Here is a 16,653-nt window from a genome sequence, read left to right as displayed (position 1 = left end):
CTCGTGAAACGCAGCATGCCGAAGCGGCTATTTCTACACACGTTTCCCCCTAATCGGCTGAAGAATCCTGTCTCTGCGGGGCGGTGCTTTGGTTCAGGTTCGCGACGGCGACTGGCGCAACCCCGGCATGGCCTTCTCAACGAGCCTTGGCTACCTCTGGCTTCAGTATCTACCTTGCCAACTACCCACTTTTCACCAACTGGGATACGGAGGGAGCTGGCTGGGGAAGGCCCTCGGAGAAACGACCACAAATTGCCAGACGAACGAACATTGAAGCTTGGAAAGAGTGAGTACTCCCTTATACATTCCCCTCAACCTGCTAAACTGATTGATAAAAGCTCTACGGATTTTGTCACCTCTCTTGCCAACCCTTCTGTATAACACCTTACCCACCAACATCCTCTCCCCGAGTGTCAATCTCCACCTATTCCCATCCACACATCCACACCTTCCCACAGTCAAGGGGCGCACACTCTACCGTGCAGCGCTATGGACCGTTCCGGTGGCATGGAGCAGTGTGCCACTCGTCGGTAACGTCAAACTGCAAATCCTGAGCGAGCGTATCGTACGCGCCGGCACGCTACTCGACCCGACTCACCACGGCGATCACCACGACTGCGGCGATGAACGCCTGATAGTACGGTGGAACACCGAGGCACGAACAGACAGCCGTCCTTTCCATAGATCGACCTTGTCGAATACCAATTCCGCAACTTTGCCACAAAACACCCCTTCGTCCAACAACCATCTCTCGGGTTCTACGGAAAGCACCAACAAAGGCTTGAGTGTCCTTCTCGGTGGTGACGAGCCTATTTTCAAGCTATCAAAGGAAGAGCAATTTACCGGTCTCTTTATATTCTCTTTCGACGAGGAAGGTCGCATTCTGACTCATACTATTGAACATGCCGATGAAGCTGACGGCTGGGACCGAACTGCTAAATTTGTGACTTTGACTGACTGGCTCATTGGCAAAGCGCGTGGCTCGTTGGAACCAACTTCCAATCCTGGACTTGCCATAGAAAATTGCCAAAACCATGGGTTTGCTCCTGGCAATGACCGGGGCTCCTGAGTCTATCCTGCAGCCTGCTGGCAGATTACAGCGAATGGCCTACTGCATTGAACCTGTCAAGGTAATGGGAGAAGCAGGGGAAAAATTAGAATCACTCTGCTACCTACATGGGTTTCATTCCTTGATATATTCCCGATCTCCGCCTTTTGCTTGTGTTAATCTTTCTGATCTAGGACGCAACGGCGTCGGATTGCTGTCGAATAATGACATTCCCAGCCTTTCCGATATCGAATTGCCCCCTTCATTTAGCCTTGTCGCTTGGCAAGACCATTTAAATGTACACCATCGCTACTCTTCTGTGTATTATACCCTGTCTTCAATGACCTAAAAAGAAATATGAAACAAACAGAAATGATTGAATTGGTCTAATCTACAATTGGAATATGTAATAACCCCAGGCGCCAGGCTTCAAGGCTTCGATTCCTTCCGTTCCAACGCCAATGAACACGATGCAATATGAACCAAGCCAATTACTCGGTCTTTTTGTGCACAGCCGGTGACTTCAAGAATCCAAAAGCTACAACTGCAACGACACACATGGCAAAGCCACCTGCAGTGTATGCAGTCTCACGACCCGCCCACCAAAACAGAGAGCAGAACAAGATGGGACCAGTTGCCCTTCCAGCCTGGCCCCACCCACGTAAGCGACCCATGACCGCACCACGATCTGCGTCTCGCGCCTCGAAGCTACCCAAGCTGTTGAGTGATGTGACAACAGTAGCTGTTGTCACGGCCAGCAGAGCGCCGGCAGCATAGAGACCCATGGGCGAAGAAACATGGGCAAGACAAAAGAAAGAGATGGCACAGGCTACAACACCGGCGCGAAGAGACATCAGCGGTGGGAGACGGCGCACCAGCGTACCCTGAAGGAGGGAGGCGATCAAGCCCATCAGGGACAGGAGGCGTCCATTTAATGCGGCAGGGCTAGTTGTCGTGGCTGTCCCCGCATAGAGGGTCGTGGTCAAGAAGGGGAGAGAGAATTCGAGACCAGAGAAGGGGAGGAGGAAGAGGAAATGGAGGGCATTGAGCAAGGCCGGGCTGTTTGTATAGGCCCGCTTAGCGGCAGCGTTGTCCTTCACTCGGATTTTCGTACTAGACCCATCACGTTTCTCCGTAGCGGTGTCTTCACTCTCAATCTGAAGCTTCGTCAAGCGGGGATGCGTTTCCGGCAAACAAGCCCAGAGATACACAGTCTCGATAACGGTCAGGACCAAAGACACAATGGCAGCGACGATGAAAGGATTCTCGGCAACTAAATGAATGGTACTGAGCGCTGCGCCTAGGGCTGGGCCGAAAGTAAATGCGACACTGAAGCAAGCCCCGACCAATGCCATGGAGGACCCGCGGTGCTTCTCGTCTGTGATATCCGCCACGATGGCGTTGGCCATCTGTACATTTGCCTCGCTCAGGCCACCGACGATGCGGCTGGCAAGGAAAGTCCGAAAGTCCTTGGCTGACACCCAAAGTGCAACGCTCAACAGGTTTCCCAGCATAGAGATGAGCAGGGCGCGACGGCGGCCATGGCGGTCGGAGAGGCGGCCTATGGCGGGCGCGGCAAAAGCTTGGAGGAGAGAGAACAAAGACCCGAGGGCTCCGCCGAGTAGTACAATATCATATCGGGAGTCAATGGGGCGCGCGAACGAGTTCTTATAGGCGTTTAGATAGTGGAAGATGCGGTTAAGGAGGGAATGCGGGGATGGATCTTGCGCGCGATAAAATGATAACAGGGACGGGAAGAGCGGTAAAATAAATGTGAAGGAAATCTAGAGTCATTGTTAAATTTCGACAGGGTGATTAGCTCAAGACGAGTCTTTGATCTTACCAGATCTATCACCAGCGAGAGCATCAACACCTTCAACACCTGCTTCCGTTGGGCTCCAGCAATAGCCATGCCGGCGCCGTATGCACAGTTGAATAGGCAATTGACGGGGAAGAGACGAAGGGTCAGAGAGGATAATAAGAATAACAGAGGTATCGAGAAGTTGACACTTATACAAGAGTCCAAGATCATTTAATCAGATTGAAAGCGCCTCCACTACTCGGCATGTCTTTCCTATCGCGGTTAGTGCCACTGTTATGTATCAGGGTCCGCTGGCAATACGCATTTCCACGTTTCCAATACGCCGCATACATGTACTAGGTACAAGTCAGGTGACAATACGCGCACGTGATCAGCTCCCATCTTGATATCTACCTGTATTGGCCAGGTACGGAATACATACTTTGGATACATAATGTACATACATAAATGAATTACACGTTACCTTCCGCTGACGGGGAGAAGTACCTACCTGTACCTAGGTACCTGGTAACTCCGACAGCCCCGTTTGTTACGACGATACTGTATCATGTGATGACAGGGGTATATCGGTTTAGGTATGTTGTATAGACCTTCATGGTGATCTACTGTTAAATTTGGGCTGTATTCTCACCGTGTCTCATATACCAAAATAAGCGAATAGCTAAGGTCGAACGCTTTTTGTAACTGCATGATCGGATTTTGAGAACAGGTTCAATTCAGAGAGCCGTGCTTAATCATAAGTAGAAGAGCAAGTCCAATCTGCATTTGTATCTAGAGTGCCGATTGAAGACTACCATAATTTACAGCTTTAAGAAACTGTTTGAAGAGTATTGAGGCCACTCAGTTAACACAGTAATGCACATCATAGGCATACAAGATCATGGAAAAACTGGTGCACTCATTATGATCAATTTCGATCTATGCCCCGACCTAAGCCTGTCCACCGGTCCATTCATAAGCGCCGATAAAACAATAGCCATAGAATACATATGTATGTCGTGAGAGAAACTCTCGGAGGATCGGGAATATGCACGCTAAAAAATTGCAGGATATGGTCAACATGACTTTGGCAAAGCCAGACGAAGAATGACTCTCCGTGAAAAAAATTCGTTGCGTTCGTGAGCCATCACATTGGACCGGGGATTGTTGAGATGAGTCTTGAGGCGACAAACTCAGAAGCCCCTCGTTAGAACGCCGGTCCTGAGAGCAAACTTCAAAGCCAGCAGGTTCCAACTGAAATCCTAGGATTGCCACTCCTACTCGCTGGAAACAGGAGCTTCCACCGAGCCAGAGCCATTTCCGTTCCCACTTGCACCACCACGTCCACGACCGTTTCGTCCGCCACGTCCGCCACGTCCACGGCCCTCGCCAGTACGGCCCTCGCCAGTACGACCCTCGCCAGTACGACCCTCGCCAGTACGACTCTCGCTAGAACGCTTAGTATCACCTCGGGCTCGGCCGTTGCGGGTTCCATGTCCACGGCGACGGCGTCCACCAGACTTAGCTGCATTATCCCCTTGGGTTGAAACCTCAGCGCCGGCGGAGCCGTTATTCAGGCCCGCATCAGCACTCGCTGGGGTAGCCTGAAGCCCATTTTCAGTCTCAGCGGGGTTGCGAGGAAGCTTGGCCCATTCGCTCTCATCAGGAGGAGGGGCCCAGCTGTTCTCCGCAATAGTGTTGGCAGCATCAGAAACCAGGGTCTGAGCAGGAGGGGCCAACTGATCAGCCTGAGAGGTTGAAAGCTCGGCCTGAGCATCGAGAGGGGTGTCTTGAACCTCAGTAAGACCAGCGTTGGCCATGGTAGGGTCGGTAGTGGGGTTGGTCTCCGGGGCGACTTCAGCGTTCTCCTCGGGAGGGGCATACTTGTCAGATGCCAACTTCAAATCGCCATCTGACGAGATCCAATGTCAGCAAACAAAAACATATTCGGTGGTTTGTGGCCCATCACTCACAGGTAAAATCGAGTGTATCGCCCTCGACAGCATTGACCTTCTCATCGACACCCTCAGCAATCTTCAGCAGCGAATTGACTGCAGCTTGATTGCCAGCATAGACCTCAAACAGGACACCCTCAAAAGCACGGCTCTCAGTGGTGGTGGCATCACCATCGCGTCGATGGATGGCCGCGGCGCACAGGAACTTGGTCACGTTATAGAACTGCTGGCGCAGTGCCGCCTTGGAGGCCTCGGTCGCATCAGCAATCGCGTTGTTACGGACAGCTTCGAGCTCTGCATCTTGCGCCTTGACAAGCGCAGCCTTTTGGGCAACCAAACGGTCCTCGCACTGAGCAACGACTTGCTTGTAGTGGCCGATCTGCTCTTCGGTCTGGGAGATAGTGGCCTGGAGGGTAGGCTTCTTGAGAACCTGAGCCTTCTGGTCGCTGTTGATCTTCTTCTCTTCAACCAGTTCATCAAGCGATTTATTGGGGTTTTCGGCGATGATTGCGTCGACCTTGGCGAGAGAGTTCTATTGACAAGAGAAAAGTGTCAGATATATCTCCAAGAATTGAAAAGTGTCGCTCAGTTTGATTTCTGAGATAATGACTTACCAGCTTTTTGACGGCATTACGGAGGCTCCTAAATGAGGCTTACGGTTAGCTCACTTTTCAAGAATCCATGCGCAAAAGTGATAGCCAGGCGAGCAGGTTCACAAGATTGCACACATACTTCTGCAGCTCCCTCAAGTAGTTACTCTCATGGCTATCAGAACTAGGGCTCTCTGGTTCAGCCTTCGAGACACTTGAAGCTCGGGAGTTGCCTTTAGTATCCTTGAGCTTCTGGGTAGCGGAAGCGGGAGCCATGATGGAACGTAGGTAACACAGATATTAAGGTATTTGCGGAAAAGCCTGTACAGGTTGAAAAGAAACAAAAGTGAGAATCGTTTGGGGAAAGCTGGGGGTTATGAAGGAAGAATCAACATGCGGGTCGGGAACCCTTTCTTGGTCGGTGAGTCCCACTGGCTTCAAGCGGCCCCAAGTATACTGCTCTACTATGTATTCTACACCTTGCTAAGAGCTTCCACGCAGAAATTGCGGCTGCTACATCTGAATATGTGGAGCTCAGAGATACGATATTCACTCACTAAAATATCTCTTCAATTATATTGTTCAAGGGTATCCTATTCATATTCGCCCAATGCGCCAACGCCGAAATATCACAAAACCCACTCTTGCATCCTTTATCTTTCATACTCACTGATGAGCGCCAGATATGTATTCGCCATAGTGAGGAATTGGGGTTATATCCCAGGGTTGTCTATCCTTGGAATTTGCGCAACGTTTTCTGAAGGAGGCTCTGTGTATTAGCTCTGCGTTCTCATCTTCCAAAGAAGCTTCTAGATCAACACAAAGTAACGCACCTCAGTGACTTTGCGCACCGTGTTAGCCGAGATGTTCTTCTCGCCAGACTTACGCGATCGGATCGATGCCTCGCGCATTAATCTATGAGGTATTAGCTCACCACTGTTTCAAATCAGGTGTCCAGGTGTTGGCGAGAACGCGGATCGAAGGTATGCAACCGGTCAAGCCACAAGAGGATATGAAGACGCACTCTTGCATGAATAGCATGTAGTCTAAAAAAACCTATAGAGCCAGTGAGAGTTAGCAACTCGGAAATGGAGACAGGCTTCATATCGGAGCGACCGCGTACCAAGATGTCAGCGTTCTTGCTCACACTCCGATTGGAGTGGGCTTTGACAATACGCTTAACTGTTCCTCGTGGATAAAGCTTCTGAGCTGCTGCCATGACGAGGAGAACAGCAGAGAGGGTAAAGTTGAAGAAGGTGAGTTCAATCCTCAATGTTTACAGGAAAAAAGGATGCGGGGAGCTCCGGACTCTCATATGACCAAATACCGTAATGATTTGTATGTAATTTGGTAATTCTATTTCCATCTGTAATATTCGTCCAGCTCATAAGATGGACTATGCCTCTAAGTACAATTAATGATGCTTCTTGCTTATGTATATCGCTAATGTGCACTTCAATATGATCGTTGGAAAAGTCGCCACGCAGACACTCCAACAACTGAGCCAACGGCCACACGCCAGGCCAAAAAAATCCAGATGGCCAGGCGCAACCGGTCATAGTACCCATGGAGCATGATTCCCACAGCATAGGAAGTCCCATCTGTCGCTTGATCCGTGGGGCCATAATATCTTCCCACGCCAAGACCACCAATGCCCACTTCGTTATTATCATGTTTGATGTCTGTCTCTTGCACGACGGGGAGGGCAGCCGTTTCGGTGTCAGAGGCTGTGTCACTGGGACGGGCACCAGACATCACTTTGAGCGCGTTGCGCTTCCGTAGATGGTATGTTACAATGCTAACAATCAGCCGCAGATCGGGCACGGTAAATGTCGGATATTTCCACAGCTGTACAGCCTGGTGGGGAGGCAGCATGTCCAAGAAATCAGCTAGAATGCCAAGTGTGAGGCCCCAGAGAAGCAGCGGATGGGCAGTGTCACTCGAATCCGCTTGGCCACTTAAACACCACTCCTTAAAGCGCTGAACCATAGAGGATTTTGATGGGTTCTCCTGGGGAATGAATCCTGGGATCGTAGTGCATTGGTGGGTCTCTGACGGGAGAAGCTTCACAGCCGAGAACTGCATCCAGCCCATCAGAGACCTAACAGCAAGGCGGGCCAGAAATCCACTTTGCCGAGCAAATCGCTGTGACATATCCACGTATTCCACGGTCCGCAGCGATGGTGATAGGAGGGCGCGTAGAGGAATCCAGTGTGTCGATGCTACTTCTGTAGGCTGCAATCTGAGGGTCGGGGAGTCACTGCGAGTTATGAGGAAGACGAAGGGACATAGGACCATCAATCTATCATTTATTAGTGATCAATTGAGTAACAAAAGCGAATGGTACTCATACGGCTGAGATCCCCAGCTTGTGGTGACCACTCGCTCAGGGAGATTGCCCACACTAATGGTGTCCTCTGTTGTTAAATCTAAGCCGATCTCTTCAGAAGCTTCCCTAATGGCTGCATGTCTGTCATCTGCATCCTCCGGATCTCGCTTTCCACCCGGTAATGCAACATGGCCAGTCCATCGGTCCCCCACGCGCGAGGCACGCTTGATGAACAGAACCTCTGGTTCGCCATGTTTGACCCATGACTGCGAAAAGAAACCATCTAGGCGTTCAGGGACTGGCTGAGAGACATCATTTGTGTGGTTGGAGCTAGGCCAATGGTCGTAGGTTGGTCGTACCCGAATGATCAGGGCGACCGAGGCACGTTTCTTGCAGGTTGGGGGATTTGGAACATGAGGATATGGCTGACGATATAGCTCTGCTAAAACGCCATGCAAATGATTTGACAGGCCCAATGTTGGCGCCGAGTTGGGCTCCATCAAGATGTATATCTAGTATGTGCTTTGAGAAGTCAAAAGACCCACGGATACCTTGTACCTGAGTACCTATGGGGAAGGTCGGTATCAGAGAGTCCCCGTGTGCACGTCCCTCTCTCTGGTCCCGACGGGGCGGTATCGGTCTGGTCACAATATCGGAACATCAATTGTCCGGGGGGCTAGTCAGCCCTGGGAGGTCCCGAGGTCCTGGGCTGTGATTGGTCTCGTCCTGAGAGCACGTGCGCCTATCGCTGGCTATCGAATGCTTTCGGTCTGAAGCTACGACATACCTAGGCGCTCATCGCTTAATTTCGAACGGAGAGGCTATTTGGTAGGTGCCTGCACATGTTTTTTTTGCTGGTCAGTTCTTGCATGGTTCCTCTAACTGAAAACCCAGCCTGTTTTTAGGAATTCATCAACTTCCTCTCTTATCTTTTCCTCCCTTCCGAGCCCCCAATCAGAGGTACTACATCACCCAGCCGTGCCTGAGTAACAGCTACACAACACCCTTCACAACTGGACTGGTCAAAAATGCGGTTTGGAAAAACCCTCCGCGCTGCGGTGTATCCTCCCTGGAAAGGGAAATACATTGATTACACCAAGCTTAAGACCTTGTTGAGAGAGAATGATGTCACTGGGAATGGAGAGGATGCCAGCGACTCTGATGACGATCAATGGACCGAGCAAGACGAAGAAGCCTTTGTGCAGGAACTACTGAATGTTCAATTGGATAAAGTGAATTCTTTCCAAGCAGAGACATCGCAGCAACTCCGGCAACGTACAACCGCTTGTGAAGCGAAACTTCGACCCTTGGCGTCTGACCCGGAGCAAGAAACACCGGCCCTTAATGAACAGGAGAAGAGGACAATTGCCTCGGAAGTCCTGCAGGAACTTGATAACATCACCAAGGAGGTCAGTGCCTTGGAAAAATACAGCCGAATCAACTTCACTGGCTTTCTTAAAGCTGCAAAGAAGCATGACCGCAAACGAGGAGCCCGATACCGTGTGAAACCTTTGCTCCAAGTGCGACTGTCACAATTGCCATTCAACTCGGAGGACTATTCGCCATTGGTGCATCAACTCTCGGTGATGTACTCCTTTGTTCGAGAGACTCTAAGCCAAGACATTGTGCAGCCAAAGGAGACAGAGCATGGGTTTGGCCGTGAGACATATTCATCTTACAAATTCTGGGTACACTCAGAGAATATTTTAGAGGTCAAGACTCACATCCTCCGTCGTTTGCCTGTTCTTATATATAGACCGGGAACTTCCAAAGACCTCGATACCATTACCGAAGACCCCACGATTACCTCTCTCTACTTTGATACCCCCCAGTTTGATCTCTATAACCAAAAGGTCGCACGAGCACCCGAAACCGGATCCTTGCGACTGCGCTGGACAGGGTCCCTGAAAGACAAACCTGCAATTCATCTGGAAAAGAAAACTGTCACTGACGACGACGAAAGTCGACAAGTCAAGGTACAACTCAAAGACAAGCACATCAAAGAGTTCTTGGATGGTGAATACCGCTTCGACAAAAAGCTTCACCGCATGGAGGATTCAAACAACGGAGAGTCTCTGGCCGCCGAGGCTTTGAAGAAGGATGTGGATGAGCTCCAGTCCTTTATCAAGGACAATGACATGCAACCCATGCTCCGAGCCAACTACACGCGCACGGCCTTCCAAATCCCTGGCGATGATCGTATTCGCATTTCACTTGATACCAACCTTGCACTCATTCGGGAAGATTCCCTCGACAGCGAACGCCCATGTCGTGACCCAGCTGAGTGGCACCGTGCCGATTTGGACAATGCCGACATGACCTACCCCTTTAGCGCCATCAGAACCGGAGAAATTACTCGCTTTCCTCACGCCTTGCTCGAGATCCAGCTTCGAGGGAAGGCTCATAATACCGAGTGGGTGAAAGACCTGATGGTCTCCCACCTTGTCAAAGATGCTCCCCGTTTCTCCAAGTTCGTCCATGGAGTCGCCTTGCTATTTGAGGACCACGTCAACAGCTTCCCCTTCTGGCTTGGTGCACTTGAAAATGACATTCGCCGTGACCCCGAGACTGCTTTCCATGAAGAGCAAGAGCGACTAGCTCGACGAGCGGAGGAGGACATGGCAGTTGGCAGCTTCATGGGAGGCGCAGGCAGCCCAAGTGTTCGCCAACTGGTGGGATCATCTTACCACCATCCCTCAAGCGCAGGTTCTCCGTCCGCCGTGCGGAGATCCTCGGGGGCCACCGAACTTACAACAGCGCGCCCCTCACGCCCCTCAATTCCAGAGCCCCAGCGCCATGATACTGAGCCCATCCCTGAGATCGAGAGAGAACTTGAGCCACCCACTCGCCTTGAATCCATCTTTCAATCCTTGGGGCTGTCTCCTCAACGCTGGCTTGGGGCAGAATCTGTCTCCCTGCCGCCCGGTGTTCGACACCCCGGCGTCTGGATCAAGGATGCCGGCCCCGTTCGCGTGGAAAGCAAGGTTTACCTTGCTAATCAGCGAACATTCATCAAGTGGCTACACATCAGTATCCTTTTGTCGAGTTTGTCATTGGGTCTTTACAACGCTGCCGGCAAGCACAACCAGGTAGCTCAGACACTGGCTGTAGTCTACACATTCTTTGCCATCTTCGCCGCGGTGTGGGGATGGTTCATGTACGAGAGACGGGCCCGGCTTATTCGTCAACGAAGCGGAAAGGACCTCGATAACACATTTGGTCCTATTGTCGTCTGCACTGGGTTGGCTGTAGCTTTGGTCTTGAACTTCGTTTTTAAGGTTTGATTTCCTTCTCATTCTACTTCGCTCGGCCTTTCTGCTAACCCAGATAATAGTACTCCTCGGCACTAGATCAAAGCCGCAACCACCCGCTTCCTGATGTGCCAGCTCACTCTAATTCCTCTATTGTATCTGACGGCACCTCGGGAGCTTTGTGGAGCAGCCTGAATCAGGTGCAGCAGGTGCTGTAGTAATCTTTCTCTTGATTTCGGTGTAATTATGTTTGTTTGGACTATAGCGTGTACTTCAAATAACATGGTCTTTCGGGGAGTGTTAGTGTGACCCATTCGTCAGTTTCTACTTGGACTTTTTTCTTCAACGTATCGGGGTCCCAATTAACCTAGCGACAACAGAGGGAATGGTTCGATATAAAAAGTACAAAATTATGAAAAATGACCATTCCCCCACTTGGCAAATTGGATCGAAATCGCAAGATCCGCGAGAGAAAGCGAGTATCCTCCATCTCCAACCTGCTTACAAATCGCCTGCCATCCTGGGAATCAAAAGGACGAGGCACGAAAAAGTACCAAAAACAGAATAAAAAACTTACTAAACTCAAACTTCTCTCTGGCATCCCTGATACCATGACGAACTTCCAAATCCAGATAATCTCAGACACCATCTGTCCTGTAAGTATACATGAACATCTATATCAATCTGTTTAACCATCACACTCCACCAAGTCCACATATTAACATAACCAAAACCACAAAACAGTGGTGCTATGTCGGCTACCGGCGCCTTTCGCGGGCAATAATCGCCCATCAAGCTACCTACCCGACAGACACATTCAGTCTGCATTGGAAAGCGTTCTACTTGAACCCCGCGGCCGCCGAGTATCCCGGCGCGAACAAGGCCGAGCTGTACAGCCAGAAATTCGGGGCTGAGCGCATGGCCGCGATATTTGCGCGATTGTCCGCCGTGGGCGAGGGTGAAGGAATCAAGTTTAGTTTTGGCGGGAATACGGGCTCCACGCGGGACTCGCATCGATTGCTTTGGTTTGCTGGGCAAAAGGAGGCTGAAGAGAGGACTACGAAGGGGACGGAGCAAGATGTGGCTGTTGTGGGTGGGCTGCAGACGAGGGTTGCGGAGCAGCTGTTTCGAGCCTATTTTGAGGAAGAGAAGAATATCACTGACTTGAAGGTTCTTGTCGAAGCGGCTGTTGGAGCGGGCTTGAACCGGGATGTCGTGAAGAGCATGCTGGATGAAGATGTTGGCGCTGAGGAGGTTGATTTGGAGGCGAAGATGGCGGCCCAGAGGTTGGTGACTGGTGTCCCATATATCTCGGTGCAGGGAAAATATCATGTTGAAGGGGCTGATGAGCCCGAAGCCTTCTTAGAGATCTTCGAGAAGGTAAAGGCCGAGCAGAAGGAATAAAGATGAGGAGGTTTCTATATGTCTAGTTTCAAGACCCAGACGTTACGTTGCACAATTTCAGTAAGGTTAGACTGGATGGGTCCAATGGTATTTTGCAAGTTAAGCTGTCCTGACGATCGAGCAAAAGCGTCGTAGGTGGTTCTATCCTGATACTCTTGTATAGCAAAAGACGTGTGAGCGAACATGGAATAGAAGTGGAAAGTGGAAAGCCGATGAGTGAGTCACTTCCGAAACCATGCACAAAGCCGGCGAGCATCATGAAAGTACACAAATTAAAACGCCTGAGATGCAACGAAAGTCTGGGTTATCCATGAAAGAAAAAGAAAGAAAAGAAAAGAAAAGAAAAGAGAGAAGAGAAGAGAAGAAGCAAGGACAAAAAGTGGAGAGCAGAGGGCATAAATAATACATGATCAAAATGCAAATGAAATAGAAAATGAGAACTGGGAAGACCCAAAAGAAAAAAAAAGTGAACGTTGATGCAAGGTCAATAATGGCGACTAAACAATGACCGGAGTCTTGGACCCCAGCCAAGGCATGCCGCCAAAAAAAAGGGTCATGATAAATCGTAGCGAGTCAAAGACCTATGAAGCAATCATATTCAGACCCCAGGGGTTCGAATTTACTGGAGCTGGGCTTTGACTTGATGCAGTTCGTAGTCGGGAAGATAATCGAACCAATCCTTCTCGGGATTGTAGCGGTAAGCCTTGAACTCGACCCCATATGGTTTGGGCTCAAGCATGTACAGCACACCCATCGGGACATCGAGGTCGGCAACCTCGTCGCGCTTCAGACCACGGAAGTAGGCCAAGAGTACACGTGCAACGGATCGGTGTCCAACTAGAAGCACATGGTCTGTGGTGCGCTCGATCTCGACGATAACTGTGCGGGACCGGTTGATGATGTCAAGGTAACTTTCCCCTCCAGGTCCGGGATATCGGTAGAAGAGCTTATCCCGCTTGCGGTGGGCATACTCCTCGGGATACTGTTCTTGGATTTCCTTGTATGTCATGCCTTCCATCTTGCCGGAGTGGATTTCATCCAACATTCTCATCTGCTTGACATCATAATCATCTTCGTTGAAATATTCGGCAGTTTGTACGGAACGTTGCATCATTGAAGACCAAACACAGAAGTTGCGCGGTCCTTCCCGAGGAAGATAAGATGGATTGGGGGGTGTGCTGTCACCAGGTCGGGGTGGGAAATGCTTAAGAAGGTCCTTCTGCCGCTGGTATGACTCCCACTGCTGCCGCTGGTGGTCAACGAAACGAGCCAACGCCTTGGCATATCTTTTGCCGTTCTCGCTGAGGTCAGAGTCACCGCCGATGCGGCCGGCGGCATCGTCCAAACTTTCGCCGTGTCGAGTGATCCAAATTTGGCGTGGGGAAAGGTTGAAGTTGAGCAAATAATATACGACCTGAGAGGCAAGGAAGCCATGAGTTTGATGGGCGACAACCTTACGGCCGACATCAATCATCTGAATATAAGCCATGCGATGCCTCTCCTCGTATTCACCAAGAGGCACATAGGACTTTTCATAAAGAGCAACACGTTTCTTGAAGTCGGCAAGTGCCTCGGTTGGGTCCTGGCCTTTATAGTCGGGTCCGGAAAGCTTCAGGCGCATATTAGCCTCGAGCAAATCCTGGTCGACGCAACTACTTTCAAGGAATAAGATATTGAGCTCGGGACCAGCGCGATTGCGAATGTGATCAACAATTGCTTTGCGTCGTTCCATGGTGCTGTTGGTCGCATCAAGGATACCAATGCTGCCGCCTTCATCTAGAATATAGTCAAGCAGCTCATCGAGAGTATCCAGGGCAACTTGCTCTCTCATCTTGACAGCACGTTGGTTCTGCGGGTCAAAGAAACTAGCGGTCTGGTCCATCGGCTCAGGGGATGCCTCGTTGATGGCTTCCTCGTTCTCACAGGATTGTGCAGGGCCCGCGTCAACTGAGGGTACAACTGTGCTCCCATTCTGAGAGGTTTGTTCAGGCTCCTCCCCATTCACTAGGATTTTTGTTGGTACCACTGGAGGAAGTGCAGCCTCATTCTCTGGTGGAGAAGCCTCGGAGTGATTCAACGTGGTGCCGACGCTGACACTCAACCGACGCACTGAGTCAACGAGATCCTTGTGGACAGTGCTTCGTTTCCGATGATGGCCAACACCGAGCGTAGGTGTCGGGGATTTCCCAGCAGCCACACGGCGACGCTGTCCGACATTAAAGATTTCGGTATCATGTTGGAGCCAATTTAAGTAGCGGGCCAACTTCTTGGTAATGTAACTTTTACCCCGGGCGGGGAGACCGACCATGACAATGACAAGTTTTGCGCCAACATCTCGCTGGGCAATTCGGCCATCCGGAGAGACCTTGGACTTGGTCAGTCCGGGAATATCGAGGGTAGTTGCCCTTACTCGACTGGGGGTACCGGCAGGGTGATAAATGCCCGATCTGCGAGAATCATATTAGTAAACCTTCGAACGGGGCAAGCGTTTCAAACTAATCAGAAGACAGCCATGATAGGACAACCGTTGAGGGTCTGGGGTAAATGGGTAAAAACGCTTGGAATAAGGCTTCAACCCATAAAACCGGACTTGTCCCGAGGTGCATAACATTGCCGATCATGCTGGCCTGTTTCTGATAGGCTCAAGGGAAATAAGTCCCCCAAAAAAGAAGGATCCAGGCGTTCTAAACAAAGAAACAATACTCACATCTGTGGAGACGGGGGTGCGGTAGAAACCGGAGTGTCTGTGAGAGTCGTTCCGACTCCGCCCTTGGGCGGCAGTGAAGATTTGTGGGAATCGGAATGCAGGTCATTACCTAGCGCTCGGTTGACCACAGTTTTCGGGGGATGCATAAGAGCTCCTTCTTCTCCCGATCCCGAGCCATCCCCGTTAGATGTGGCGCCGTTGAATCGATTAATATTATTCCTCTGATCCCCCATCAACTCAGGTGCAGTGGCCGACGTCATGATAGCCGACCGGGCGATGTTAGAATGTTGCGCCATCCCCGGCAGGGGATCTGTGTTTTATTAAGAGAAGATACTGTTGCTCTCTCTTGGAGCCAGCAAAAGTTGGTTTGAGATAAGTGTCGAGGACTCTGTTTGAAATCGAGAACAAAGGGTGGTGTGAGCCCTGGAGAGGGGGGGAAAAAGAAAGTGCCCAAGTGGGAGGATTGGATGAGTCAACCACAACGGGACGTCACTGGATGTCTTTCAACCACAAGATTCTTTCTGGAGGTATCCAAGGAGCTCTAGGAGCTTAAGGAGTGGAGGCCAGGGGTCTGTTCTGGTGAGAAGAATATTATTTTGGGTGCTTTTTTACCAAGCCCAGCACTCGATAGCTCGCGCCAAGGACGTCAAACCACGTAAAGGGGATCATTCGTAACCCTACGTGGGAAATGCTGGGGAATGATGAAACCACGCAGCTGTACGAAGTACGGAGTACTGTAAATGCACTGAATCCACTCGGTGGATCGATGGCTTGAAGATCGCCCATATATGATGTCAAAGTGTACTCCGTAGTCCCTGGACGATGTCCCAAGCGCACTCCGTCCAGACTGGGGAGCAAAGTAAGAAGCTACATAGGCTATATAGATGCGATATCCAGGACTTTAGCTCTCCAATTTCACATAGCTTTCAGCTTTCGGGATACATGTATCTTCTACATATGGTTGACAAGAATGGGAGGTCTCACAAAATCATGCGAGATGCATCTGTCCTACCTCTACTCCGTACGGAGTACTCCGTACTCGGTAATAGAGAATGCCTGGCTGCAGCAAACAGATTGGAAGAGAAAAAAAAAAAAAAAAAGAAACTAGAAACATGCCGAAGTACATATCAGAAAGCGTATAATCATACCCCGTGCTTCTCTCTACTCCGTACTTGGCCAACCCTGCTAGATCCGTTGGTTTCTCTGTCTTGGTAGACCCCGGAGAATGCAGATACCCTAGTTGATTTCGGATATGACCAACTCTCAACAAAAAAGCAATTGGAATTGATCCCGGCCTCCCAGTGAACTGAACACCAATTATTGGAACGCCTTGTGATACCCAAGTCTCACCGCTCGAGCTGATCTTTCTTCTCAACGGAGCACACTCGGCTTTCTTGGCGGCTCTAGGCCCTCGACACAGTACTCCCTACTCCGTATATTGATCTCCGACCAACTGTGGGTGTTCGCTGCTGCACACTGATCTCCGCTGCCGTAAGCCCAAAAGTATGACCCATACGCCGTAGTCTGATGCGGAATCTTGGCGCTTGGCGGTATGCAGGGGGTTATCA

General features: G+C 50.5%; 7 protein-coding genes across 7 annotated transcripts; 2 read left to right on the top strand and 5 right to left on the bottom strand.

Moving 5' to 3' along the window:
- Positions 1–15: 15 nt before the first annotated feature.
- On the top strand, positions 16–1,069 carry N7457_001010 (uncharacterized protein; the record flags this gene model as incomplete). Its single annotated transcript, XM_057172056.1, has 2 exons — positions 16–286; positions 339–1,069. 2 exons carry the CDS (start codon positions 16–18, stop codon positions 1,067–1,069), a joined length of 1,002 nt encoding a protein of 333 aa, XP_057035959.1.
- A 470-nt stretch (positions 1,070–1,539) lies between these two features.
- Positions 1,540–2,960, bottom strand: N7457_001009 (putative tetracycline transporter; the record flags this gene model as incomplete). The annotated part of the gene is made up of 2 exons (XM_057172055.1): positions 1,540–2,832; positions 2,892–2,960. 2 exons carry the CDS (start codon positions 2,958–2,960, stop codon positions 1,540–1,542), a joined length of 1,362 nt encoding a protein of 453 aa, XP_057035958.1.
- Positions 2,961–4,126: 1,166 nt separating this feature from the next.
- On the bottom strand, positions 4,127–5,670 carry N7457_001008 (uncharacterized protein; the record flags this gene model as incomplete). Its single annotated transcript, XM_057172054.1, has 4 exons — positions 4,127–4,761; positions 4,823–5,336; positions 5,419–5,446; positions 5,537–5,670. The coding sequence occupies 4 exons, from the start codon at positions 5,668–5,670 to the stop codon at positions 4,127–4,129; spliced, it is 1,311 nt and encodes a 436-aa protein (XP_057035957.1).
- A 533-nt stretch (positions 5,671–6,203) lies between these two features.
- On the bottom strand, positions 6,204–6,613 carry N7457_001007 (uncharacterized protein; the record flags this gene model as incomplete). Its single annotated transcript, XM_057172053.1, has 2 exons — positions 6,204–6,309; positions 6,477–6,613. 2 exons carry the CDS (start codon positions 6,611–6,613, stop codon positions 6,204–6,206), a joined length of 243 nt encoding a protein of 80 aa, XP_057035956.1.
- A 236-nt stretch (positions 6,614–6,849) lies between these two features.
- N7457_001006 (NUDIX hydrolase) lies at positions 6,850–8,223 on the bottom strand (the record flags this gene model as incomplete). The annotated part of the gene is made up of 2 exons (XM_057172052.1): positions 6,850–7,696; positions 7,748–8,223. The coding sequence occupies 2 exons, from the start codon at positions 8,221–8,223 to the stop codon at positions 6,850–6,852; spliced, it is 1,323 nt and encodes a 440-aa protein (XP_057035955.1).
- Positions 8,224–8,751: 528 nt separating this feature from the next.
- On the top strand, positions 8,752–12,378 carry N7457_001005 (uncharacterized protein; the record flags this gene model as incomplete). Its single annotated transcript, XM_057172051.1, has 4 exons — positions 8,752–11,001; positions 11,058–11,183; positions 11,607–11,630; positions 11,719–12,378. The coding sequence occupies 4 exons, from the start codon at positions 8,752–8,754 to the stop codon at positions 12,376–12,378; spliced, it is 3,060 nt and encodes a 1,019-aa protein (XP_057035954.1).
- Positions 12,379–12,997: 619 nt separating this feature from the next.
- N7457_001004 (6-phosphofructo-2-kinase PFK26) lies at positions 12,998–15,381 on the bottom strand (the record flags this gene model as incomplete). Its single annotated transcript, XM_057172050.1, has 2 exons — positions 12,998–14,825; positions 15,086–15,381. 2 exons carry the CDS (start codon positions 15,379–15,381, stop codon positions 12,998–13,000), a joined length of 2,124 nt encoding a protein of 707 aa, XP_057035953.1.
- Between the last annotated feature and the right edge of the window lie 1,272 nt (positions 15,382–16,653).

The sequence above is a fragment of the Penicillium paradoxum genome (assembly GCF_028828445.1).
Source record: "Penicillium paradoxum strain IBT 22861 chromosome Unknown utg000002l_segment0_segment0, whole genome shotgun sequence".
Classification (NCBI taxonomy): Eukaryota; Fungi; Ascomycota; class Eurotiomycetes; order Eurotiales; family Aspergillaceae; genus Penicillium; species Penicillium paradoxum.
This window is presented reverse-complemented; position numbering and strand designations above follow the sequence as displayed.